Source organism: Schistocerca gregaria, unplaced genomic scaffold (assembly GCF_023897955.1).
Source record: "Schistocerca gregaria isolate iqSchGreg1 unplaced genomic scaffold, iqSchGreg1.2 ptg000560l, whole genome shotgun sequence".
NCBI classification, from domain to species: Eukaryota; Metazoa; Arthropoda; class Insecta; order Orthoptera; family Acrididae; genus Schistocerca; species Schistocerca gregaria.
The window spans coordinates 100,117-124,257 of record NW_026061953.1 but is presented as its reverse complement, the minus strand read 5'-3'; the positions used below and the strand labels follow the sequence as shown (position 1 = coordinate 124,257).

Here is a 24,141-nt window from a genome sequence, read left to right as displayed (position 1 = left end):
AAAAAAAAATCTTATATCAACTCCTTTTACACCCACTTTCTTACGTCCCCCATCTATGGAAGTGGATCCTCCCTTTTGTCTCTTCCTCCTCTTCCTCCTCTCGCTGTCGTCGGTGCTGTGCGAATCTCCTCAATATGCCGACGAAAAGACCATGCGCGCCGTCGAAACCGTCCTCCTCGGCGCCTACGACTCTTCTGCGGGCTCCTTCGAAAAGTCACTCGTCTCGACCATGCTCGCCGTTCAGTCCTATCAGCTCCTCAACAAAACTGCTCCTCATTCCGACTCCATTTGCTCGTACTCAGCACAAGGTAAAAAAAAATTAAAAAATTTTCTATTTCGCTGGATTGCTCCAGATCCACCTGCTGACCCCGTCCCTCCTCAATCAAGCACCGACTGAATCCGCGCTGCAGCTCTACGCGTCCGTCCGCATAAGGAGCCTTCTTTCCTGCACCGGCGACTACCCCGTATCCAAAGAGCAAATCGCCATGATCGAAAGCTTCCTCCAAGACCACGAGCGCGGCGCCGACCAGCTCCTCTCCCTCGCCTCTGTCGTCCTCGCTGACCTCCAAGGCGTAAATCCAGAGCACGTTCGACGCGCCATCCAAAACCTTCTCCCGCAGAATCTGTCTTACAACCCTCTTCTAGTTGAAGACTCCGACCTCCGCAGCCCTTATTATTTGGGCCTCGCTCTCGAGGTCCTCGACGGAATCCTCTCCCGCGAGTCCTACCAACTCGAAGCCCTCTCCGACTACGCCCGCGCTTTCAAAACCTCCCTCAGGTCCATCCTTCTCCGCTCTCTCCGCTGCAACGCGAACATCTGCTACTACGTCGAAAAAGACCTGTCCAAGCCTCCCCTGTCCTCCACCGCGTCCCTCCTCCGCGGAGTCAGCGCTCTGACAAAAAACCCTTCCTTCTCTTGCGCGCTCTACAGTCTCCAACAACTCCAAAAAATTTCCGCCAAATTCCTCTCCAAACAGCTCCGTTCCGTCTCCGACGTCCACTCCGTCATCTCCGGACTGTCCTCCATCGCCTCGCCGGCCTTTCCGCCCTTCCCCGTCGCCAAGTTCTCCAGTGACCTCGTTCACGTCAAGGACAAAAACGAACCCCTCTACTTCCAACTCGTCGACCTCTTTGGGCGCCCAATCGACCCCGCGCTCCTCCGCTCGTGGAAGGTCTATCTCACCTCCGTTCACCTCCCCTCCTCTCAGACCCTGCGTCAAAACGAAAACCTGACACCTTCCGGCCAAAAATACCCATTCAAACCGTTCACGGTTCACGCCCTTCCTGGACCCTATCACCTCACTCTCTCCATCTTCTCCGTCTCGGACAACCTCAAGGAAAAGCTCGCGGAAATCAGACGCACCATCCACTTCTCCACCAGCGTCAAAATTTCCGGACTCACCATTTCCGTTCTCGACCAAAACCTAAAAAAAAAACCCACCTTTCACGTCAACCTCGACTTCAACGACTTCTTCTCTTACCCCATCGCCCTCCAACCCAACAACGTCCTCTTGGTCAAGTTCAGCCTGCTCGGCGCGCCCGACAACCAAAAAATCTCTCCCGCTCAAGTCGGACTCCTTATCACACACGACCACCACGTCTTCTACCACCCCATCACCGTCAATCCAAAACAAGCGCAACAGCAAGCCAGGCTCAACGCCTCCAGCGTGTTCCGCTCTCTCTCCGTCACCAAAAACGCCCTCCTCTCCCTCCAACTCTTGGTCGGCGACTCCTTCCTCGACAACAACGTCCGCTGGACCATGGCCAACCTAAGCGCCTCAATCGACCCAACCGACACCGCCTCGCCACCCCCTCAACCCTCTCGCCTCCCGGAAATCCATTACAAATATTCCCCTGCCGTCCAGCCCGTCGTCGACTTCAAGCAAAAACTCTTCGTCGTCCTCGTCTCCCTGCCTCTCTTCGCCCTCGCCGTCTCGCTCAAACTCACCGGACTCGATCTGGCCTACTTCCCCACGGCGCCCCTCAGCGCCGTCGTCGCGCTCTCCTTCCACCTGCTTCTCGCCGCCGTCTCGTTCGTCCTGTTCGCCTACTCGCCGGACACCTTCTTCAAAAAATGCAAATACGTCCTCTATCTAGCCGCGCCCGTGCTCGCGACCGGATACGCCACTCTCCGCAACGTCGAAAAAAAGAGACGCCAATTGTCAAAAAAATAAAAATTTTTTTTTTTTTTTTAATATGAACCGATCCTAAACGCCTATTCCCACCTCAGCCGCCCACCCCCGCAAGCGCGAAACCCCCGCGTTCGCCCGCACCCCCCACGCTCAGGACCGCGCGCGCCAACGCGATGACGCCCACCGCTGCGCCCGCTGCCTCGTCCACGGCCGCTCACGACACGGATCGCGTCCTCTTCTTCTACAACGAAGTGGAAGGGAACGGCCACCTCGTCCGCTTCAGCGACGTCTCCCTCTTCCCAATACCCGACCACCACCCCACCGAAAACACCTGTCCTCAATTCCGCCTGCTGAGCCCAACCCACCTCTCCTACCCCCCCTCGCCCAGTCCGGACTCCGTCCCGACCTCTATCTCCGGGCTCTTCTCCTGGCGAGCGGAACTCGTCCAGTCCGGCAGGGACCCGAGAGCCCCGGGGAACCTCGTCATGTTTGCCATCTCCGACCTCCAAGTCGACTTTTTCGGGTCTTTCGTCATCCTCTGGTCCAGCATCGACCTGGACCCGTCCACGGGCAACTACCTCCCCCAAACCCTCAAAGTAACGCGAGACTTCGAAGCGCATCACCTCAACGTCTTGGTCAGACACATCAAGTGCAACGTGTTCGAATCTTACCTCCGACTCATCCAAAAAAGCGTCTTCAACTTGACCTTCAAACTGTACAAAAACCCGTTCTCGCTCCACCCTTTCAAGAACCGCACCACCGCCGTCTACAGCAGCCCGATCTCGTTCCTGAGCCACGTCCTCTCGCTAAACAACAAAAACGTCATCTTCTCACTCGTGCAAATGAGCGAAGAAGATCTAAGCGCCCACTCCATCAAGCTCCCAGACAACCGACTTATCCTCTTCAAAATCATCATCCAAGACAAGAAGAGCACCGAGTACATCCCCCCGATCAAAGCCGCGTCTCGCGTCGTCAAAGAAGCCAAAGCCTCCGCCGCGCTCTTCCTGTTGAAGGAGCTCTACCCTCTGTTCAAGCCGAGCGACTCCGAGTACGCGAAGGTCGAGACGGAGCGTCCGGCCGACCCCGGCGACGCCTCCTCCTCCATAGAAGCCCTGAAGGTCGGACCGAGCTATTTCGACTGGGACGGGCTCGAAAAAAATTTGACCTTCAACTTCTACCACTACAAAATATCCAAGTCGACCATTGTCCCGGGATCCGAACACTATCTCCCCTCCGGCGCCAAGTTCGTCGCCGGCTACGAAATCGTCCAATTCGACCCGGATAGGGACACGATCCGCAAAACCGGGTGGACTCATATCCGACTGTCCGAAATGTTCCCGGACTTTCTGTCCATCGCCGCCTCGACGCTAAAAATAGGAGAAGTCGCCATCTTCGACATTCAAGCCGAATACGAAGAGACAAAATTCAACCTCAGTCTGGGCAAGAGGCGCTTCTTTTTAAAGCTGGTCATTCCGGACAAGCCGATCGTGATCGAGTACTTCAACACCACCTGTCTCAAGTCCAAGGTCAAACTGGAAGACCAAATCAAGAGGATATACCGGTGGATAGATTACGGCAACACGCTGTACAAGCAAAAAGTGTACAAGTTCGCTCTGGACTGCTACGTTCAGGGAATTCTCCATACGGTGGACTCCAAAAAAACGCTTCCCGCCGACCACCAGCTCGTCCCAGTACTCTGCAACCTGTACAAGAACGCGGCGTTCGCGTGCCTCAACGTGGACGGCTGGATGGAGCAGGTCGACGGGTGCACCTGGAAGGAGTCTCCCAAGCAGGAGGCGGTGGCGTACATCGAAAAGGCGCTCTCCTACCAGCCGAAGAGCGCGCTGACTTGGATCAAGAAGATAGAAATTCTGATACGACTGAACAAGACCGACGAGGCAGAAGAGGCGGTCCTCGAAATGGAAAGGCTGTTCGGCGACAAGACCGATCGGACCGTTCCGAGGGAGAAAATGGAAGAGGTCAGGCGCAAGGTGGCCGCCATGAAAGAGCGGTGCATCCAACAAGAGCGAGAGATGGCGAAAAGGATGCTGGCGCTTTGAGCACCGCCGCTCGGGGAAAATTTGACCGATGCTGCTATAAAAAAAAAAAAAAAAAAAGAAAGTAAAAACGACCTGAGCTGCACAAGAGACGTTCGTGTGTCTCCACAAATTTTAAATTTTGCTTTTTTATTTGTTTCCGTCGTCCTTTGGGTCTAGTACATGGAAATAGTCCGGGAGTTGTTTGGAAGGTCCCTTCTTGCCTTGAGGATCGTAAGGGAGCATAATCTGAACTTTGATTCCCAAAACGCCCTGTCTGAACAGAACGTGTCGGACCGCTCGATCCACAAAATCTTTAGCCGGTTGGCCGGATTTGAGCATATATCCATCTCTGAATTTCATCGCTTTCGCGCGCTGACCACGGAGCTTTCCACTCACCTTCAGTTCGCAACCCTTCGCGTCATTGTCCATGATGTATCGCAAAACACTGTAGCAGGCGCGGCGAATGGTCATGCCGTTGAGGAGCTTGTATCTTAGGGACTCCGCCTGAGCGAGAGCCGATAGTCCACGGTGGGTGATTTTGTTGGCGAAGAGTTCAGGCGTGGTGGGAAGCTTGAAGCGCTTTTTGATCGCCAACGTGAGTTCTCGGATGCGGCGTCCCTTCTCTCCCAGAACCTCACGGGTCTGATTGGCGTGTATGATGATCTGGAGGCGCTGATGGCAGGATCGGACCTCGACGCCGGCGTATCCTTCGTCGTTTAGTTCAAGGGACAGGAAGTGGTTCAGTTCCGCGTAGAAGAGACCCTCCTGAACGAACTTGCGTTTCATGGACATAACTTTCTTGGGAGGTGCCACCGCGACAGCCATCGTGTGTAAATTGGTGCGAGCCTAGAAAAATTTTTTTTTTTATTTTGATCGCATTTTGTAATTCATGCGCGAAACAAAGGCGATTAGCGCTTCGAATCAAAGAAGACTCGGCCCCGATTTCTGTCTCGACGAGGACAGTCCCTGCGTGGTGTGTCCGGGGCATGCTCGCGCCGTCGTCGGGAGCACGCGCCAGCAGCGCTCTTGAACAAAAATCTCTCGTCCATGAGGCAGAAGGCGCGGATGGATCAATAGCCCTCGGCAGAAGACATCGACGTACGTGAGAGTCAGGGAAGCGGAAAAGTGACGGCGATGGTTCGCCGAGAAAATAAAAATGCGTCGATCCACGAAAAAAAAAATTATGGGGCTTTTATTTTTGTGCCGAGCTTGTAATCAAGAGCAGCGTGCGCTCAGAAGCATCTCTTTCAGACGTTCGACGGCCTGGAACTGCGCGGGCAGGCGAACGTAGTCTTCCGTCATTTTCGCCAACTGACTGAGCGACTTGGGGTCGCTCGTGTCTAGTTTAAAATCTCCTGCGGGAGGAGGGGGAGTAAGACGCAGATAGAATGGAGGATGATCCAACATGGCCATCCAGCTCAGAACCCTGGAATGGGTCAGGTAAGAACAAGCGCACAAATCCACGACTTCGTTGATGAATTGGAGTAGGTTAGTGCTACCCGCCGCCATTGTATGCACGCCAGTACCCAAGCTTAGTATGCTGTCTATCTTTCTCGCTGGCCATAGTTGGTGGGCTTCAAAGATGGCGAACTCCGTTGGGTTGTTAGCAATCAGTCCTCCGTCGATGAAACTGTGTTCATTTATAGCTATCGGAGGAAAATACATGGGCGCTGCAGAAGTAGCGCACATCGCGAGAGATGTTTTTACATCGCATGTTCCATTCAGCGAAGAAGACGGATTGACGTAACTTCGAAAAAGGTAAGGATAAAGTTGGTCGTTTGTCGCGTCGCACGACACAACAAAAAATTTTTGACAGGACGTCTTCAGAGGGGGATCTACGCCCAGCTCGTTTGATATGAAATCCTGCAACACCTTCGAAGAATAGTATCCGCCCGTTCTAAAGTACCTCCACCATCCAAGGAATGAGTGACCGAAAATCGATCTGCCAAGGTTCAAATGAAATTCTCTGGCTTCCTTCAAACTAAGCTTTTGAAGCACGATGGCCAATATTCCACCAATGCTGGTCCCTGCAACCAAATCGAATAAAGACATCAATTTTCTGGTTCCATCCGCATCGCTATTACCAAACCACTTCTCTGCAATATGTGCTAGAATTTCAATTTCTACCAATCCACGCATGCCACCTCCATCTAAACACAACAAATTCACGCCCCTTGGTTCCACGGGCCCCTTCATCCTTATAACTCTCCTTAAGCACAACCCGTACTTAGAGTGAAATATCAACCCGCTCTTTTTTACCATCCTCTCAAAAACCTTCCTGCAAATCTGTTCCGCTTCTTCTTTTTCGCCATTCAAAAAACCCTTACTCGGGCCCCCGCCAATCACACACGAATTCCTCAAGACCTCCGACAACTTTTCCACCTCGCATCCTCCGTCCTTTTTTGAACAAAAGAATGCCGCCAAAGACACCAATCCCTCCAATATAGCCTGGTTCTGACCTGATAACGACTCTATCAACGATCTTATGCATTCCTCCCCCTCTCCCTTCGCGAATTTCTTGCAGTCTTCCCAATGATCCCTCAATAGCTCCCAAGGAACCAAACCATCAGGCAACGACCTCAAAAAATTCATCACAACCGCCAACCCTAACCTAACGTCCTTTCCCTCCTCCTGACCCCAATAAATCACCTCGCCATTCCTAATCCTACTCGCCGTCCTCTCTACGCTATCCTTGTCCACCGCCTCCAAACCCACCCAATCTTCTGCGCGACTGCTGCCTTCAAGCGCCCCTCTCGTCAGTCCCTTGTCTTCCGTCTAAAAACAAACTTCACGCACCTTCTTGATACAAATACTCAAAAACGTGACACAAAAAAGCCGGAATCGACGCCGCCCCCTCCGCCTTCAAAGACCTCTCGAACTCCCTACGACTTCTCCAAACTGCCCCAACGTGTTAATAACGCCACAAACACAAAAAAAAACAGAGGAAGAGACATACCCCTTGGTAACAAAGGCAGCGCATACATCCTTCAAAGGCATGCCTAACACCGACTCTCAAACTATGAAATTGCTCGCCCACGCAAAAACCCATTGTGTCATAACGTCCCTCCCCTCTAAAAAAAAAAAAAGTTTACAGACCCCCAAAAACACGTTTTTTCCACCAGACTTAAAACATGCCCGACCCCCCAGGACCTAGCCCTAATAAGACCGATATTTCCGGCACAACGGCCACTCACATCCGAACAGTATTTCAGTCCGCGTCAACCCAACTCAATACTTCAAAAACGTGATACACGTGTTCTTTTTTCACTCGTTTCCGAACGTCTTTCGCGCCCAAAACTAGCCCATCTCTAACCGCAAATTCGAAAAAAAAAATTATCCATTTTTTGCAAAAACGCCACCCTCGCCACCTTCAGTCTTGTCTATGACCTCCCCCGACCTCCTATATGTGGAAGAAACCCTGGTTTCAAAAATGGAGGGCACAGAAGGCAAAAAAATCCACAAACGATGATACAAATCTCTCCGAATCCAGATCTAGACCTTCTTCCACTTATAAAGGACTTGACTTTTATGCAGACCAAGACAACCCTAAGTCTCCGTTAGGAGATTTCCAAAAGAGCAAAACCGTCTCTCTACAAATCCTCAATAAAGAAAGATTCGTAATTCACTCAAACATTGAAAACCTGAAGAAAATTTTCAAAGAATTTGAAAATGACACCTTGTATGGTATGTACCCGCGCTCATCACACTTTCCCACTGGAATCAGGCATTTTTTCTCCAAACTCCAGATATTTTCTAGCAAATGCATTTATCGATGCGTATGCGCCCCGGTTCTGCCCCGCTCACGGCACTTTCGCTTAACATGAATTGTTCTCTGCAAAACGGCGACAATCACACATGCGCACACCGTAAACGGACTCTCTATACCGTCCTTAAAACTTTCGCTTTTCGAAGCTGACCCATGTCGATAATCGCATATCTCACGTTGCTCTCCTCTTAATGCATCTGCGGTCTCAAAAGACCCAACTTCAAAATTGCGCTCATTCGAACTTCGACATAGAAAAACATTAATCGAACGGCTCGAGGCTCAAGGATATTTTGTCCAAGATATTCCCAGTGAAGTTCTGGACACTTTGCAGAATGTCCGCCATCAACCGAATTCGAAAAAATGCGTCAGTCTGACCAAAATTCCAGAAGAAATCCGAGATGCTCTTCTACCTTTTCAAGTTCGAGGCGTCTGCTTCACCATTCACAACCAAGGAAGAGCACTCATATGCGATGAAATGGGTCTGGGCAAAACGATTCAAGCCATCGCTGTTGCCATGTATTATTTAGAAGAATGGCCTCTGTTGGTCATTGCTCCTTCGTCATTGAAAAATCAATGGGCGTCTGAATTCGAACGGTGGATTCCAAAGCTCCAACTTCATATCAATGTCGTTTCTACCGCCAAACATTGGCGTCTATCAAAAATCAACATCATATCCTACGACCTCGCCAAGGCCCTCTATCAAGAGATCAGAGAAGCACAATTCAAAATCATCATTTGCGACGAATCGCATTATTTGAAAAGTGTCAATGCCAGCAGAACCAAAATGCTTGTACCTATACTACAAGCAACCAGACGACTTATTATGCTAACTGGAACACCCGCTCTGTCTCGCCCCTGTGAGTTATATCCTCAGTTAGTCGCTCTCAATTGCAGCATCTTTCCCAGCTACCATAGTTTTGGCCTCCGCTATTGCGGTGCCTACCAAACCCCACAAGGATGGGATTACTCAGGATCTTCTAACCTCCATGAGCTTCATACAATATTAAGGGAAACCATCATGATTCGAAGACTCAAAGCCGATGTAATGACGGAATTACCGCAAAAAATCAGGAAAATAGTTAATATCGACGTGGGAAAAGATCAAATTGAAAAATTAAAACCTCTGCTGAGCAATATGTCCGCTCGTACAATTCGTACAATCCGAAAAGATAATGCCGACGATAGCGGGCACAATATTCTTGCGCAGGTCTATAAACAAACCGCAAAAGCCAAAAAGCATGCCGTTATTCAATATTTGACCACACTCATAAATGCCTTTTCATGCAACTCAGATCTTGTTCCAATCAATCAAAAGTTTCTCGTCTTTGCCCACCACGTTCATATGATGGATGCCATCGAAGAGCTACTCCAAGACAAAAAAGTTCCATACATTCGTATCGATGGATCAACGCCAATTAAAGAGCGATCTTCTCGAGTCGATCGATTCAATCTAGAAAAAGGACCCTTCGTAGCAATTCTTTCCCTTACCTGTGCCGGTACTGGCATCAACATGACATCGGCATCTTTAGTCTTATTTTCGGAACTTCATTGGACTCCAGGCACTCTTGTCCAAGCTGAAGATCGCGTCCATAGAATCGGACAAAAAGCTAGTTTCGTCGAAATTCGATACCTACTAGCCAAGAACACCTTGGATGATGTCATTTGGACTCTTATCAGTAAGAAACTCGGTGTCGTTGGCTCCGCCCTCAATGGCGTTCGAGACTATCTGGAAATAACACCAACCCAACATGGTTCTCTAAGTCGCACTATCTCTTATTCGGCCAATGCTGCAACTAACAGCAAAACAGATGCAAAAAGGAAAAACACCAACATCAAAAATTCTGTTCAAGGACTCAGTCTCAACTTACTAGACATGTTCGAAAAAATGAAAAAAAATTCGAACCCTCCTTCAGACGCCGATCATGATATAGAGGTCATCTCGAGCGATTGTGAAGATAATTCCTCTAGCGCTCCAACTTCCAGTCACAACCATCTTTTAGCGATTGAATCCTATTCGTTCTCGGATCAATTCAATAGCCTCTGTTCTCCAACTCAACGCCAGACTCAGGTACGAAATCAAACCTCCCCGCCCAGGTGTAACAAGACCGAACTTGAAAGCCCGGAACTACCTTCTTCGAGCAGCCGCCATTCAGACTCTACGGAGTCTGAGTCAATCGTTGTTTTGTCGGATACAGATGACAATACTATTATAGCTCTGAATCGAACGACAAGCCATTGTTCTCTAGAAGAAGAACCTGTTCCTAAAAGAACCAAGTTGGAATCATGTACCCTTCAACCATCGCGCTGTGACATGAATGTCTTTTGTGATAAAGGAGAAAAGATCGAAAATGATATGAACACAGACAGCGAATGGTCAATTGATGAGGAATGTTTCAATACGCCTCCATCCCAACAGCTGAATCCAATTGAACCAAAAACGTGGCCAACGTTTCATGTCAGTCAGTTTCGAATCCCGACTCACAATTTAGAGGTTCCTTCATTTAAACCGAACAGTGGCCCTCTGAAATCCTGATAGCTCGCGCCCTAAAAAACCATACGTACAACATGAGAAAATAAGTTTTAAGCACGTTCAAGAATGTCTAGCCCGAGTTTTCGAAATCCAGCAGAGGTTTGTTTTCGTCAACTGCCTGTTATGACGGGCGCATAAAACAGAAATGCTCTGAAATTAATGGCAAACTGACATCAATATCAGAGTCAGTTCTTAAATTTTTGTATATTTTGACATGTCTTGAAATTTTTGTGTTACAAATAAAAACATCTTTTCAGTAATGAAGTACACCAAGAATTGAGAGAATTGTGCCGATGTTCTGCTTTTAGTCACGGAACGAATTATGAGCTGCGATGATGATCAAAAAAAGCACATGTATTATTCAAGAGACAATTATTTGAATAGCACACTATGTGATATGTGCAGATACACATGATCAGAGGTGTAAGAAAGCAGGAATGAGATGGGGTTTGTCTATCAACGTTTTCTGTCTGGTTTGCATCATAATTGACAGGCCCACAGGATTTAGGATTGCCTATGGAATAGATATTTGTGAATAGCTCTGTCTTTGAGCGCATAGGATTCTACCTGCGAAAGGTCAATTGAGCAGACAAACGATTTTAGTTACTTTTTTGGGTAAAGAGATCACATATTTTTGGCGAAAAAAGGTTTGCTTTGAGGTCGTCAAAAGTATGTGTTGTTGTGCTCTTAGGCCTGGGCTGTGACGAAAGCTGTCCTTTCATGAAAATTAGAATACCGAGACGCCGTTTGAGTGTATTCATGTCGTACAGAATGCATTGAGGTCGCGCTTTAAACGTATTCGACCAGATCGGTCACCATCGATTTGAATGGTATTCATAATTTCTGTTCATTTACTAGCAATAAAATTGTGCTAAATAGAATGGAAGATAGACTGGAAAGAATCAGCAAGTGGACTGAATACGAATGATTTGAAAAATGATAAAGTTTCATCCACGTCGTCAGTTTTTTATTGTACCTGAATGTTTGTACCCCACGAGAGAAACTCTCTGAAAATAATTTTTTCACACGTTTAACTGACATTGAACGTTGGAGGGAAGCAGCACGTCCTTCAGGGGTCTCGCATTTTAAAACCAGCCTGTGGGAGAATTGCACAGGAATCGGACTGGCGTCATGAATGGCATGTACAATGTGCGACAGAGAAGTGTTGGGTCTGACCAGGCACAAATTAGATTTGGTTTCTGTGATGAAAAGAAAGCAGTGCGTGGGCAAGAGGTCTCCTATTGGTGAGGGAACTATCCTTTTAAAAAAAGGCACATCTACTATCTTCCTCGGAGAGGACGTCGATTGGCGTATTTTAAAAATACGTGAGGATCCAAATATTCTCCCCGCCCCTGAGCTAGCTTACCCTTTTTAATAGATGAGAGCGATGAGAGAGAAACGTTTGTCTCTCGCATGGAAAAAAGGTAATTTATACCGAAAAGGTCATTGTGTGCACGTAGGACTTAGTTGTACGTTTGAAAGTGTACCATTGACTGATGTATTGTCTTTATTCGGAGTAAGTTTCAATTGAGAGATAGGCGGCAATAGATAAGGATTATGCTGAGTTTAGACAAGGAATTGCTTGATTGGGAAAAATAAGACGATTCGGTGTAGGATTTCGTATAGATGCGTTCGCAGTGATGAGAGGTAGTTAGCTCTCGAATTCTAAATATGACGTTAACGGCTTATCAAGCTAGCCGAGAGATCTTGAACGCAGACATAGATAGGGCCAGAGAGGTACGTGTTTTAGGAAGATGGCGAACCAACTTGTACCTGTCCCGTGAAATTTCAAACTGACGCGAAGGTATTTGAATACACGCGAAGCTGGTAGATATAGCAGTCATCAATGTGGACAATTGCCTGAAGGAGGATCACCTTGAAGAAGCGCTTAATTGGATTTTAGACACAGATGAGCTGGAGATGAAGATTGCGTATGCTCGTGTCATGGTCGCTCTACAAGATTTTACGGGCGCGAGAGAAGCATTGGCGGTTTTGAAGCAACACCCGGATTACGATTCGAGCGTGCATTTACCTATTATTGCCGAGATAGAAGTGAAGATGTTGATTGATACCAAATGCTTTGAGCTTGCTCAGCACATATGTGAAGCGTTTGGGAATAGGAAAATGTGCATCTATGCGAATAGCAAAGACGAGTTGGTATCATTCATTGAATATTTCAGAGATAGCAAGAAAGCTTACAGGCATTGGATTATGAAAAAGATGCCTTATTTTAGGCTTGATTATATCAAGGGATGTTTTATGAGTGTGCCCTATTTTCAACTGTACAGATGTTTCGAGCGATTTCGGGTGCAGATGCTAGCTACGTATGAAGAGATATCGATATCTTGGAGGTTTCGAGGCTCGCTGTGGGTGAAGGATTATTTGAGTCGTCACGATGCGGCGGAGAGGGAGAAAGCTCGTCACGCAGAGTTAGTAGAAAGGTACTGGAGAGAGCAAGTGCCGGACAAGGTGTCATCGGGTGATGGTTTTTGCTTGATTAAGGATTTACCGACTGAAATTCTGGACAGAGTGACGAGCAGTCTTCCGGAGAACTTCGATCCGCAATACAAAAAATTCAAGTTGCATTTCGTTTCGCTTGGAGCGACTTGCAAACAAATGAGGTTTAAAGTGTTGGAGAGCGTAAATTTTTGGAGAGAGAGGTGCAAACAAGTATGGAGGACAAATGCTTGTCCCTACTTAGAGTCTTTCCCGATGGAATGGAGGCGCATTTATATGTTCAACATGTCTATGTTAATGCGTTTGAAGTCTATAGATTATTCGAGTCAGAGGCCCCCAAGGGAGATGTCGAAGTACATAGAATGGTTGTCGAACATGGTTACGATGAATGAGAGTTTACCGTCGTTGGAGAGGTTGCTAGGATACAACAAGGTGGGGGAGATAGTTTTGAAAGCGATGCGTAGATGGAGGCTGACGTGCGGGGAAGAGTTGGCTTATTTGCTATTGGTGTTGGTTTTAGGAGATGAAGGATATAGGCGTCGTTTGAGGCTGCAGCCGCTCATTTACATGTTGAGGAGCGTGGTGCAACAGGCGGAGAATGTTTGTCCGAACGCGATGGGTCTTATAGCGTTACTGACACTATTGAGGGAGAGGAAGTTTGAGTTGAACGAGGGGGAACAGATGAGCCGTCTGAGTGGCCCCGTGGAGGATTGGGTTGGATGGATCGTTCATGACAATATAACATGTAGGGGTGAGGTAGATAGAATATGGGTGAAGATGAATTGGGGGAAGAGGATAGATGAAGAGCCGATAGAAATTTCCGCCCAGATTTCAACTTTGGGCGAGGTACAGTGTTACAACGTGGATTTTGTGAGTTGGGAGTTGCTTGGATTTACGATGGGGATGAGAGAGAGACGTTGGTCTGAGTCAGAGGTCGAGATGAGGGTGAGCTTGCGTTGGCTGCCTTGGGGATATGCGGGTACATTACATGGCACAGAATCTATTATTCGAGGGGGAGTGCTTCTTTTTCCTCCGAATGAGAGGTTGTCATTTGGTCCTTTTTTTCCGTCGGTTCCCACGAACCGAACGAGGATGCCTCACGAATTAGAATGGAGAACGCGGTTAGACAGAAGTGTGTACTGCATCGAGAAGATCTGGAATATTGATGAGACGCAGATGACGATTGAAAACCTCATTTTAGTGGAGGAGTTGGCCCGTTTGAGAGACGGCAATAACGAGGTGGCGGTTTCGGAGGAGCAAATAGACTCACTGACAAAGGACATGCCTACAAATGATAGAGAGGATCCTAAGGTGCTCAGAGCCAGAAAAGAGGCATATACCAAGGTTTATACATTTAATGTGGTGGGGACAAGGCAGAATATCTTGAAGCAGCAAGAGGAGTCGTTTATTGAGGACATGAAAAAGATATTAAGTAAAAGAGGTCAGCAAGACCTGGAGGCGGCAAGCTTAGTTTGTAAGTGGTCTAGCACGTTATACATTGTCGATCCGCATTCTCCTTATGCGGATGAGGTTGATAAATTGTTGGTGTATTTTAGGCAGTTGTCGTCTCAGACAATTGCCGGACTTTGAGCGAATATTTTGTAATCGCAGTAAGGGCATCGACCCCAGAGGACGTTGTTGGTGGTTCTATGAGAATGGAGGCTACTGAGCCAATTGAATAGGCAGCTGGAATGATATGGTCTTGAACAGAGCGGATTATCGCAGACGCGGTCTGGAATATGGCCGTCCAACTTGAATGCGTAACACATGGCACATGCGGCTTGAAGATCTTCTTTTTCTGTACCCTGAAATTTCGGAAATTGAATTTCCAGTAGGTTTTGTAGATTTTCGCGGACAGACTTTTTGTAATCCCATTCTTGAATTTTTGCGTCGAGTTTATTTTGTAGTGGCCGTATAGAAGCGTCCGCACCCATAAATGTGCATATGGGAACGCTAGTGGGATTAATCGTGTTTAGCTCTATACGAATAGAGACGTATTTTTCTATTATGATTCGTCTAAATATGTCCGCTCTGGTTGGTCGTTCAGGTTCGATGACACAAGTGTTTGAGTCCAAATCGTCTAGAATATCCCACAATTGTTGGAAGTGGGTTAGATGTCGTCTGAACTCATCCACCAAGTCTCCCAGAGTTGATTGATTGGGTATCCATTTGGGCACTATGCTGTCGGGCACGGCGATGCTGCAACATGGGGCAGTGTATGGATAATTGTCGTCGAGGTTGATGTCGAGCAAGTGTTGCCTCTGTTTGGAATCGATCAGGCAGATTTGCACTGCGCTCAGGTCGCTATTGATAGAAGTTACGGATTTCCATCCGATTTGGCTGCCCCCTAATTCGCCCAACAGTCTTGAGTAATAGTTTGCTGAGGGCACTTGAGAAGACACAAAGTCTGGCTGGAGTTTGGACCGAGGCAGAATTTGCTCGATTATGTGTCGGAGTTCGACTAAAAACTGACACAACGTTTCGGATTGAAGTAATCTCTCATGAATAACGTCTTCCGATCCCGCTAGAAGCGAGGAGAGAGCGCGACAACAGAACATTTCAGCTTGGTGAAGGCACTTCGTGGGATCCCCATCATCTTCTGGCGCGGGCGGTAGCCTGATCCTCAGTTGGAAACACTCGCCCTGGTGACATGGACAAAACGTGGGTAAGAATGGTATGTATGCACGCGTGTGTGGGGGAGAGATTTTTTTTCAATGGTGCACATACCTTGACTTGTATAAATCCGGAATAGGAGCTAAAATCTGAATTTTCTGGAAGCAGTTGCGGAAAGATATCGGCTACCGAACTTGTTGGCGGCGGTTTTGGCATTTGTGTGTATCAAGAGGTAAAAGAATTTAAAAAAAAAATATTTGCGCCTCTTTCTATCTTAAAGAGGCACTTCTTTGACTTTATGGCAAATCTGAGCAGTCAATCCGTGTTTCGCTTGTTCAGAGTGATAGGATTGTTTTGCGACGATGTGCCATTTGATCTTCAGAATCGAGGGAACAAATATTATTTGGCATCTGCATTACATGATACTTTCCAGGTTTATGATGTATGCGTGAGCGATGCGTTTTCCCACACGCTTTCTTTTACGTTGGGGAGTTTTTGACATTTCCGAAGCGGACTGGCTGACGTTTATCGCTTCTGCAGTGTGACAAGCTGAACGTTGTTCAAGTTGGTAGGTTCGCGATTCCGATGGAGTTGTGTATAACAGAAATGCGCGTTGTACTGACTTGTTCTAGGCGGCAAGCACGAGTCGGACATTTGCGCGATTCTCGCATACAAGAGTCTAGTTTATACGGCAGCTGGTTGTGAGATATACAAATGGAAGAGGGCTAAACTTGTACGATGGAGGGAATATTGTGGCGGTGTTTTGTTTTCGGGTATTCTGATATTTTTTTTTGGGGGTGTTGCAATAGGTGTGTAAGCTACCTACGCATCACCACACGCCTGTTTCTAGCTTACTGCTTTTCGGGGATCATTTGGTGTCTGCGTCTAGCCAGGATAATTTGGTGAATATATGGTCTCTTCGATCAGATGAGCTGTTCGATTCTTTTCGACTGGAAAGTTGTTCTGGCATTACGACGGTGATGCATCCGTCGGCTTATTTGAACAAGGTTTTATTTGGGACTCGAGCTGGTTCTCTCCAACTTTGGAACGTGAAAAATAAAAAATGCGTACACGTTTTTCAAGGGTGGGGCAGCGAAATTAGGTGTGTATGCCAATCTCCCGTGGTTGATGTCGTAGCTATTGGTCTGCAAGATGGGCGCATCATACTGCACAATTTGTTGCTTGACAAGACCCTGTTTAGCTTCAAGCAAGTGCCGGGGCCAGCATCGACGCTGACCTTTCGCACAGATGGAAAATTCAATTGTCTCGTGAGCGGCGGCGGAGATGGTTCTTTGGCCGTTTGGGACTTGGATAGGCGATCTCTGTCTACGCAAATGCATCGCGCACACGAGGGAGTGGTCGTGAGAGCTCAGTTTTTCAAAAAGGAGCCGATCATGGTGACGTCCGGGACAGACAACACAATAAAAGTTTGGATTTTCGATCAAGTCGGAGACACGGCGCGAGTCTTGAGGCATCGGTCTGGTCACAGCTTACCGCCTACCCGGGTTGATTTTTTCAACTCTAGCACCTCGTTGTTGTCCGGATCGATGGACAAGAGTTTCCGGTACTTTTCCACTGTCAGAGATCAGCGTTCGAGGGAATTCAGTCAGGGTCATTTGGAGGCAACGGTCAACAAGAAAAAAGACATTCGGTCGGTTTCAAGTTTGAAGTTTTCTCCAGTTACCAGCTTTTGCTTTTGCTTGTCTAAGAAGCGTCAGTGGGACAGTATTGTGAGTTGTCACAGAGGCCTGACTTACGCCGTGACTTGGAACCGAGAAAATTACGCCGTTGGAAAGCATTTGCTCCGCAACACAGAGGAAATTCCTAGAACCGTTACGGCCGTGTGTATGTCCTCTTGTGGGAATTATGCCGTGATTGGGTCTGAATCTGGCTTTATCGAAAAGTACAACATTCAATCTGGCATTCACAGAGGAAGCTATCCGCAGAGCGGCCAGTCAGAGGGGCGACACGCCAAGATGATTACGGGGTTGGTCGTCGATATTTTGAATCAGCATTTGGTCTCTTCGTCCGTGGACTGCGAGCTGAAATTTTGGGATTTCGAAAATTATTCTCTAGTGTTTTCTGTCAAATTTGACTGTCCTGTGACAGGTCTTCGGCTCTGCGCGGAGTCTTTCCTTTTGGCCGTCGGTTGCGACGACTTCTCGATTCTGATATATGACATAGACACGAAGGCTTGCGTTCGTCGATTTGACGGCCACTCAGCGCCTATTACTGACTTGGCGTTTTCCAGAGATGCCAGGTGGTTGGTGAGTTCTTCGTCGGATTCGACGATTAGAGTTTGGGACCTCCCGACCGGACAGTGCGTCAACTGGCTCAGAACCAAGTCTCCCGTCTCGTCCCTCTCTCTCTCTCCGAGAGGAGATTTCTTGGCCACCTCACACTCTGACTCTCGCGGCATTTGGCTGTGGGCCAACAAAAATTACTTTTCAGAAATGTTTCTGCAGCCGGTGACCGGCTCTAGACCGATCCGCATAGAAGTCCCTCGAGCCGAGGTCTCCATGGCGGAGGTGCTTGATGACGCCCTCGACGTGGTGCTAGGCGAAGTGGGCGCCGATTCGACGAACATGCAAATTGACGAAGACGAATCAAATGGCAATCTCGACGAAAACGAATCAAGTGAAAGTCTTTTTAAAGGACTCATTCAGTATTCGTCCCACAAAAGCAGCAAGTGGAAAACTCTTGTCAATTTGGATCTGATAACCGAGAGAAACAAGCTCAAAACCGTTCCGGAGCCGCCAAAATCTGCGCCATTTTTGCTTCCGACTCTTCCTGGGCTAAAAGCAAAGTTCGTGGAAGAACCCTCTCAAGAACAACCAAAACCTTCTGACCATCGCGGCGCCAATTTTCAGTTCGATAAATTCAACTTCCAAAATTTGTCAACTCCGTTTGTCTCCCTGCTCAAGAAATGCCTTCTGCTGGAGCCTCGTTCCGGCACCTCCCCTTTCCTCGATGCCACCGAAATGATCGCGTCTATGACTCCAAGTGCTATAGACTTTGAAATCAGATCTCTCCGTACAGACAACCAATTCTCAGATTTCAAGGCCGTGCTCGCGTTTATTTTGGACCAGCTTGAATGCGGAAAAAATTACGAAATCACTCAGTCTCTGCTCAACGTCTTTCTCAAGCACCACACGTCCACCTTGGCAGAAGCCACCCTGGTGGATCCCAGCATTGAAAAAGTCCTGTCCACAATTCAAATCACTCATCGACGCGAATGGGATAAACTTCAGTCTCTGTTCCATTCAAATTTATGTCTCATCGCCCTTTTCTCTAATATACAGCTCTGATGGATTACATGTTATTCCGCGCCTCAACCTCCACCGCTCCCTTTTTTTAATTTTTTAAACTCCTCGGGAGTCCTCCCCAGCCGACTCGGGACTTCAGACACCTTGCCATCCGACGCGCGACCGGCTCTCTATCCCGGAACGCGCCCTTTCGTCGACAATGCGTCAAGTTGCATCTCTCGAATTCGTTTTTTTTAAAGTGTAGCTGTAAAAAAAAAATTTCAGAACAAACTCCGGTTGAGTGAGAAGACCTTCAGGGCGTCCGCTTTTGCATTCTCGCGGCCGGAGGACATAGCATGCGATTTCTCTCTTCCGTGGTTGGCACCCGTTCACTGCATTCCAACGCGCACCCGGCGCTTCTTCGCTCTCACAAACGCAACGAACGCAACGAACGCAACACTCTTGTTACGCAGAGGAGTTCTAGGGCTTCATGTGGTGCTACCAGGCTTGTTCAGATGTCCGAGGCTCCCGGTGACTATAAGGCAGCCGGCTTGCTCTGCTACCTTCGTCGTCCCGCTGAAAATTCAACTAGAATTCAATTACTTCTAGGCACAGAAAAAAAAAGAGGGTGGTGCATATTCGGTGGAAAGGCAGAGGTACGTCTCTTTTTCTAAGCTTTGGTTGTCGTCTCGAACGTGCTAATCCCCTTCATGAGCCCTATGACCGAAGCGCACGAGACACGGCGCTCAGAGAGTTCCTGGAAGAGACGGCCGGCGTGCTCCGGCCAGAACATGTCAAAGACCTGAGAGCCAAAATTTTTGACCCCGCGACGCGCGCGTTCTATTTTCAATCCGGCCGCTTCGTCGTCTTGATTGTCGAACTGGACCCCTCTCTGTCGGCATTGCCCGCTATGTACAAGCGACATCTGGACGAACTCTTCAACAAATCCTGCTTCCAAGTATCTAAAGAAACACAAAAAGCCATCAACGAACACTTGGCGCGTATCCCTCCTATCCCTCCTACAACGCCTCAGGAGAGTGATTCCGACGCGGACCTGGCCTCGGAGTTAAGTCTCCTTTCAGTCGACGTAGGGTCTCCTGAATACCAATATTTCCAATGGAGAAAGAAAATTAGAACTGAAAAAGGAAAACAACAGTTGCTGAAAAACTACATTTCCGACATGAAGGCCGTCTATTCTCATTTTCCCCGACTTTTCGACGCGGATTTCTTGCGAGGCCAAATGGAGGCGGTTACGTTCATCCTCAACGACAAAATACCGGAAACTGCTTGTCCGGAGTCGGTCAAGCTCGATCTATTGTGGTTCGACTTAGAGGATCTTGACACTCGAAACTCCAAAAATTTGGTTGAACGTGGCATCGATCGGTTCTTGATAGAGCTGCTAAAGGCTGGGCTCTACGACAAGCTCTGTCTCCTGGGTAACCGCGACGAAGCTCTTGGCCCCTCCTCCTTGCAATAAATTGACACCCAGCACCCGCTCCAAACTCCTCTTCGAAACCCGGCAAAATCCTCTCCACCGCGAGCGACTGGCGCGTGCGGACGGTCCGATCGGTCACATGGCGCCCCTCGAGCGGGACTCCACTCGTGTGCTCATCCGCGAGAAAAAAAGAGTCGCGTCAAGAGCGTGCGACTTCTGCGTTACAGCGATTCTGAGAATTTTTTTTGTTGTACCCTTCTGCAGACGACAGAATTGCTCTTTTCACTGAATGTGCTCTTCTTTGTACGTGCGCGCTCATTGGCCGAGCGATCGACGTGCTGAGGAAAAATAGATCTGCGGCCTCGAACTAGTTTCAGCAGGCAGAGAGACGGGGCGGCTTTTCGTTCTGGCCTGTCGTAGGCACGCGCATTATCGGGTTTTTTTTGTGTGCGAACGACGAGGTTTGCACAAAAGAGATACATTCTGTTTGAACTACATTTTTTTCGTGACCGAACAACGGGAACTTCGCCACGCTTCTGGCAGCATGCGCAGGCGGGGAGAGCAGGACATTCCCTGTAACAAGAAAGGAATTTGTCATTTTCGAGAAAAAAAAAGAGCTCGGCGCGGTCTATTGGTTCTTCAAGCACAGATAGCGAACTTGTTCTGCAGCCGCTGTCATCACTGCCATCGTGGGAACTTAAGGTATTCTAGAGGCGAAGGATTGCTACTCGAATTGTGTGCCCACCTGGGGATTTCCCGTTTTTTGAATGAATTCGTTTTTCAAATTCTTTATTTTGCTTTGCAGCTTTGTTTTGTATTGGCTCCTCCTCTTCTCTATTGGGGAGAGAGAAAGAGTCATGCTGCCTCCTGGCCTGAGCGAAGATCATCCAAATTCTATCATTCATCAAAATTACACAGACATTAGAGTGAAGGATTACGGGAATTTCGGCATCGTATACAAGGCCAACGTCAGGTCTTCTGGAGAGCGTATTGCCATCAAAAAGATTTCTATCGATGAAAGAAAAGAGGTGCGGTTCTTCGTTGACGTTGGAAAAAATTTTTTCCAGGTCAATTTCTCTGAGCGCGTATTTCCCTTCTTGGACGACCTTCTCTAGCGGAGTCTTACCTTTCGGACGAGAGGAGGAGTTGAGCGCAAAGGGGTTGCAGTCAGACCTCGAAGAGAGACTGGCGCGCAAGAGGCGTCGATTAAAAAATTACCTGAAGAAAAATTTCAGATGCACTAAAAAAAATCGTCTTTACGCGTTTTTTGTTGAAGTTTGGTGTCTAAAAAATAACGAACGCAATTGCCCTTTCTCTGCTGAACTGACTTTTTTTAAGAATCGCGAGCTGTGGATCATGAAGATGTTCGACCATCCAAACGTCGTCAAATTGTTGGACAGCTTCACTGAGCGTGTGTCTCCTGATGTAGTTTATCTCTATTTTGTAATGGAATACGTTCCACATAACTTGTCTCAATATACGCGCCGAGCCTTGCCTATGTTGCTGGTCAAGACTTATATGTACCAGCTATTTCGCGCGCTATCATACATACACAGTCTTAGCATTATTCATCGAGACATCAAGCCACAAAACCTGCTTATCGACACGTTTCACTGCACTTTGAAGTTGTGCGACTTCGGCAGTGCTAAGCGAGCCGTTCGTGGCCAATCAAACCTTTCTTATATTTGCTCTCGATACTACCGCGCTCCGGAGCTCATATTCGAATCCAAACACTACAACACCGCGATAGATGTGTGGTCCGCTGGATGCGTGATGGCCGAATTGCTAATTGGAACACCCTTGTTTCTGGGAGAAAACCAAACCAGCCAACTTATCAAAATCGTCAGCGTGCTTGGCACGCCGTCCATAGAAGACATTAAGGCCATGAACCCAAGCTTGACCATTACGACTGATATGTCTAAGATCGAACCGACGCCTTGGGAAAATATTTTTCCATCAGACACTCCGAGTTCAGCCATGGACCTCCTCACTCAGATCCTCGTCTACAACCCTTCCAAACGCATCCATCCGTTGCAAGCATGCTCTCATCCATTTTTCGACGAGCTTCGTATCCAGGGCACCTTGCTCCCTTCGGGGAAGCCACTTCCACCTCTATTTAACTTCTCTCCTAGCGAGACCGCACTGGCGAAAAGCAAAAACATCCTCGATAGACTCCTGCCGCCCTATTGTAACAACTCGCCCCCATCTTGGCTCGAAAATGGATGCGCTCCCGACAAGCAATTCGGGAAAAATTAAAACTCTTCCCAGTAAATCAGATTCGTACACATATCCGTATGCGTACCTCTGTTGCAGAGCTCCAAGACGGCCAACCTCACGCATCGCAAAAAGGACTGATAAACAAAAGCTCGCGGCTAACTCTCTCATCAACGCAGTCTTCACACTTGTACATATATGCATCATATACACATACGATTACCAAAGGCCAATTTTTTTTGCTCTTCGCACTGACTGTCCGGCTTCCAACGTCGCGCTCACTGAGATCTCCATATTTGCCTCGCTCAATCGTGTTCACTCCGCTCTATATCTAGAAACCGTAAATAGGAATGTCCTCAAGCGCCACTCATCATTGCCACAACGTGGCGAAGACCTATTTCCTGAAAATAGTAACAAGACATATATCATTCTCAAGGTATTATACATATCACCTGCCTGCGTAGCTCAGTCGGCAGAGCGCCAGACTCTTAATCTGGTGGTCGTGGGTTCGAGCCCCGCCGCAGGCTTCAACTTTTTTTTTGCAAATCGAAAAATTTTGAGACTGCTTAAGCGCTTTTTTTTAAGAGACCGTCTATTCTTAGCGAATTTTATGTTTTTCGAGATCGGTTATTCTTTTAGCGAGTTTTTATGTTTTTCGAGACCGTCTATTCTTTTTCAGCGAATTTTATATTTTCGATAACTTTTTTTTATTCTTTCTCAGCTACTATATTTATCACAAGCCCGCGTAGCTCAGTCGGCAGAGCGCCAGACTCTTAATCTGGTGGTCGTGGGTTCGAGCCCCGCCGCGGGCTTCTTTTTTTTTCAAATCAAAATTTTCAAGACTGCTTAAGCGCTTTTTTTTAAGAGACCGTCTATTCTTAGCATATTTTTTATGTTTTTCGAGATCGTTTATTCTTTTTTTTTTTTAAACATGTTGTCGATGGTCAATGACGCTTTTCGCTTGGCATTTCTTTCCTTTGGGATTAACGCGTTCTCCACATTCTCTCCATCGGATAACTTGCGCAGTTTTTCTATCTCCTCTTTCCAGCTGTCGCATGATCCGGGCGTCTCTAAATACTTTGGGACCAGCGCTGTTCTTGAGTCAGTCATGAGGAACTTAAAGGCATCCCATTTGATCTGTCCCTCTCCTAGCTTCGCATGTCTATCGACGCGGGATCCGAGCTCCCTTACGGAGTCGTTCAAATGGAAGGCTCGTAGACTGTCAAGTCCGACGATGCGGTCGAATTCAGAAAACGTATGATCGAAGTTTTCAAAGGTGCGAATATCATATCCAGCAGCAAACATATGGCACGTGTCCAGACAAATACCCAAATCTGGTATTTCTGGTCGGAGATGCTTCAATAAGTAGGCGAGCTGTTCAAATGAATGTCCGACGCAAGTTCCTTGTCCGGCAGTTGACTCCAATAAAAGGCGAGTAGGTCCTCGATTGATATCTTCTTTCATTTCCAATAAACTTCTGATAATTTCGTCCAAACATTTAGATGGAGTCGAGTCTACTGCAGCGCCCGGGTGAATCACTAAAAACTGAATGTTTAACATTTGACATCTGAGCAATTCCTTAAAAAAAAGTTCTTTGCTTTTTTTCAATGTGTCTGTTTTCGAAGAGCCTAAGTTAATAAGATAGCTACCATGAGACATATTGCATGAAACGCCTGTTTCCTTCATGCTGTCTTGGAAGCGTTTGCAAAC

General features: G+C 47.6%; 5 protein-coding genes and 2 non-coding genes across 7 annotated transcripts; 5 read left to right on the top strand and 2 right to left on the bottom strand.

Annotated features, from left to right (window-relative positions):
- Positions 1–36: 36 nt before the first annotated feature.
- LOC126314439 (uncharacterized) lies at positions 37–2,195 on the top strand. Its single transcript, XM_049992414.1, has 2 exons — positions 37–308; positions 388–2,195. The coding sequence occupies exons 1-2, from the start codon at positions 56–58 to the stop codon at positions 2,172–2,174; spliced, it is 2,040 nt and encodes a 679-aa protein (XP_049848371.1). The 5' UTR covers positions 37–55; the 3' UTR covers positions 2,175–2,195.
- A 2,070-nt stretch (positions 2,196–4,265) lies between these two features.
- LOC126314455 (uncharacterized) lies at positions 4,266–5,291 on the bottom strand. The gene is made up of 2 exons (XM_049992431.1): positions 5,274–5,291; positions 4,266–5,017 (listed from the first exon to the last, which is right to left on the bottom strand). Exon 2 carries the CDS (start codon positions 4,994–4,996, stop codon positions 4,319–4,321), a length of 678 nt encoding a protein of 225 aa, XP_049848388.1. The 5' UTR covers positions 4,997–5,017; positions 5,274–5,291; the 3' UTR covers positions 4,266–4,318.
- A 71-nt stretch (positions 5,292–5,362) lies between these two features.
- LOC126314432 (SWI/SNF-related matrix-associated actin-dependent regulator of chromatin subfamily A-like protein 1) lies at positions 5,363–10,722 on the top strand. The gene is made up of 2 exons (XM_049992409.1): positions 5,363–7,855; positions 8,150–10,722. The coding sequence occupies exons 1-2, from the start codon at positions 7,576–7,578 to the stop codon at positions 10,468–10,470; spliced, it is 2,601 nt and encodes an 866-aa protein (XP_049848366.1). The 5' UTR covers positions 5,363–7,575; the 3' UTR covers positions 10,471–10,722.
- Positions 10,723–12,298: 1,576 nt separating this feature from the next.
- On the top strand, positions 12,299–20,442 carry LOC126314430 (uncharacterized). The gene is made up of 6 exons (XM_049992407.1): positions 12,299–15,598; positions 15,706–15,979; positions 16,078–16,105; positions 16,170–16,270; positions 16,347–19,438; positions 19,498–20,442. The coding sequence occupies exons 5-6, from the start codon at positions 19,139–19,141 to the stop codon at positions 20,257–20,259; spliced, it is 1,062 nt and encodes a 353-aa protein (XP_049848364.1). The 5' UTR covers positions 12,299–15,598; positions 15,706–15,979; positions 16,078–16,105; positions 16,170–16,270; positions 16,347–19,138; the 3' UTR covers positions 20,260–20,442.
- LOC126314405 (E3 ubiquitin-protein ligase FANCL-like) lies at positions 14,493–15,753 on the bottom strand. Its single transcript, XM_049992378.1, has 2 exons — positions 15,652–15,753; positions 14,493–15,566 (listed from the first exon to the last, which is right to left on the bottom strand). The coding sequence occupies exons 1-2, from the start codon at positions 15,751–15,753 to the stop codon at positions 14,493–14,495; spliced, it is 1,176 nt and encodes a 391-aa protein (XP_049848335.1).
- A 2,443-nt stretch (positions 20,443–22,885) lies between the features above and the next one.
- On the top strand, positions 22,886–22,958 carry Trnak-cuu (transfer RNA lysine (anticodon CUU)). The gene has a single exon. It is a non-coding gene; the product is annotated as a tRNA-Lys (tRNA).
- Positions 22,959–23,170: 212 nt separating this feature from the next.
- Trnak-cuu (transfer RNA lysine (anticodon CUU)) lies at positions 23,171–23,243 on the top strand. Its single transcript has one exon. It is a non-coding gene; the product is annotated as a tRNA-Lys (tRNA).
- Positions 23,244–24,141: the final 898 nt, after the last annotated feature.

Bases quoted from the DNA above. Each gene is read 5' to 3' on its own strand.
- LOC126314439 (XM_049992414.1), top strand. From the start codon at position 56: ATGGAAGTGGATCCTCCCTTTTGTCTCTTCCTCCTCTTCCTCCTCTCG. The intron at 309-387 runs GTAAAAAAAAAT...TCCTCAATCAAG, and splicing joins TTGCTCGTACTCAGCACAAG to CACCGACTGAATCCGCGCTG.
- LOC126314455 (XM_049992431.1), bottom strand. From the start codon at position 4,996: ATGGCTGTCGCGGTGGCACCTCCCAAGAAAGTTATGTCCATGAAACGC.
- LOC126314432 (XM_049992409.1), top strand. From the start codon at position 7,576: ATGTGGAAGAAACCCTGGTTTCAAAAATGGAGGGCACAGAAGGCAAAA. The intron at 7,856-8,149 runs GTATGTACCCGC...CGGTCTCAAAAG, and splicing joins TGAAAATGACACCTTGTATG to ACCCAACTTCAAAATTGCGC.
- LOC126314405 (XM_049992378.1), bottom strand. From the start codon at position 15,753: ATGCCAAAACCGCCGCCAACAAGTTCGGTAGCCGATATCTTTCCGCAA. The intron at 15,567-15,651 runs GTATGTGCACCA...CCATGTCACCAG, and splicing joins CCGGATTTATACAAGTCAAG to GGCGAGTGTTTCCAACTGAG.
- LOC126314430 (XM_049992407.1), top strand. From the start codon at position 19,139: ATGCGATTTCTCTCTTCCGTGGTTGGCACCCGTTCACTGCATTCCAAC. The intron at 19,439-19,497 runs GTACGTCTCTTT...CCCCTTCATGAG, and splicing joins TATTCGGTGGAAAGGCAGAG to CCCTATGACCGAAGCGCACG.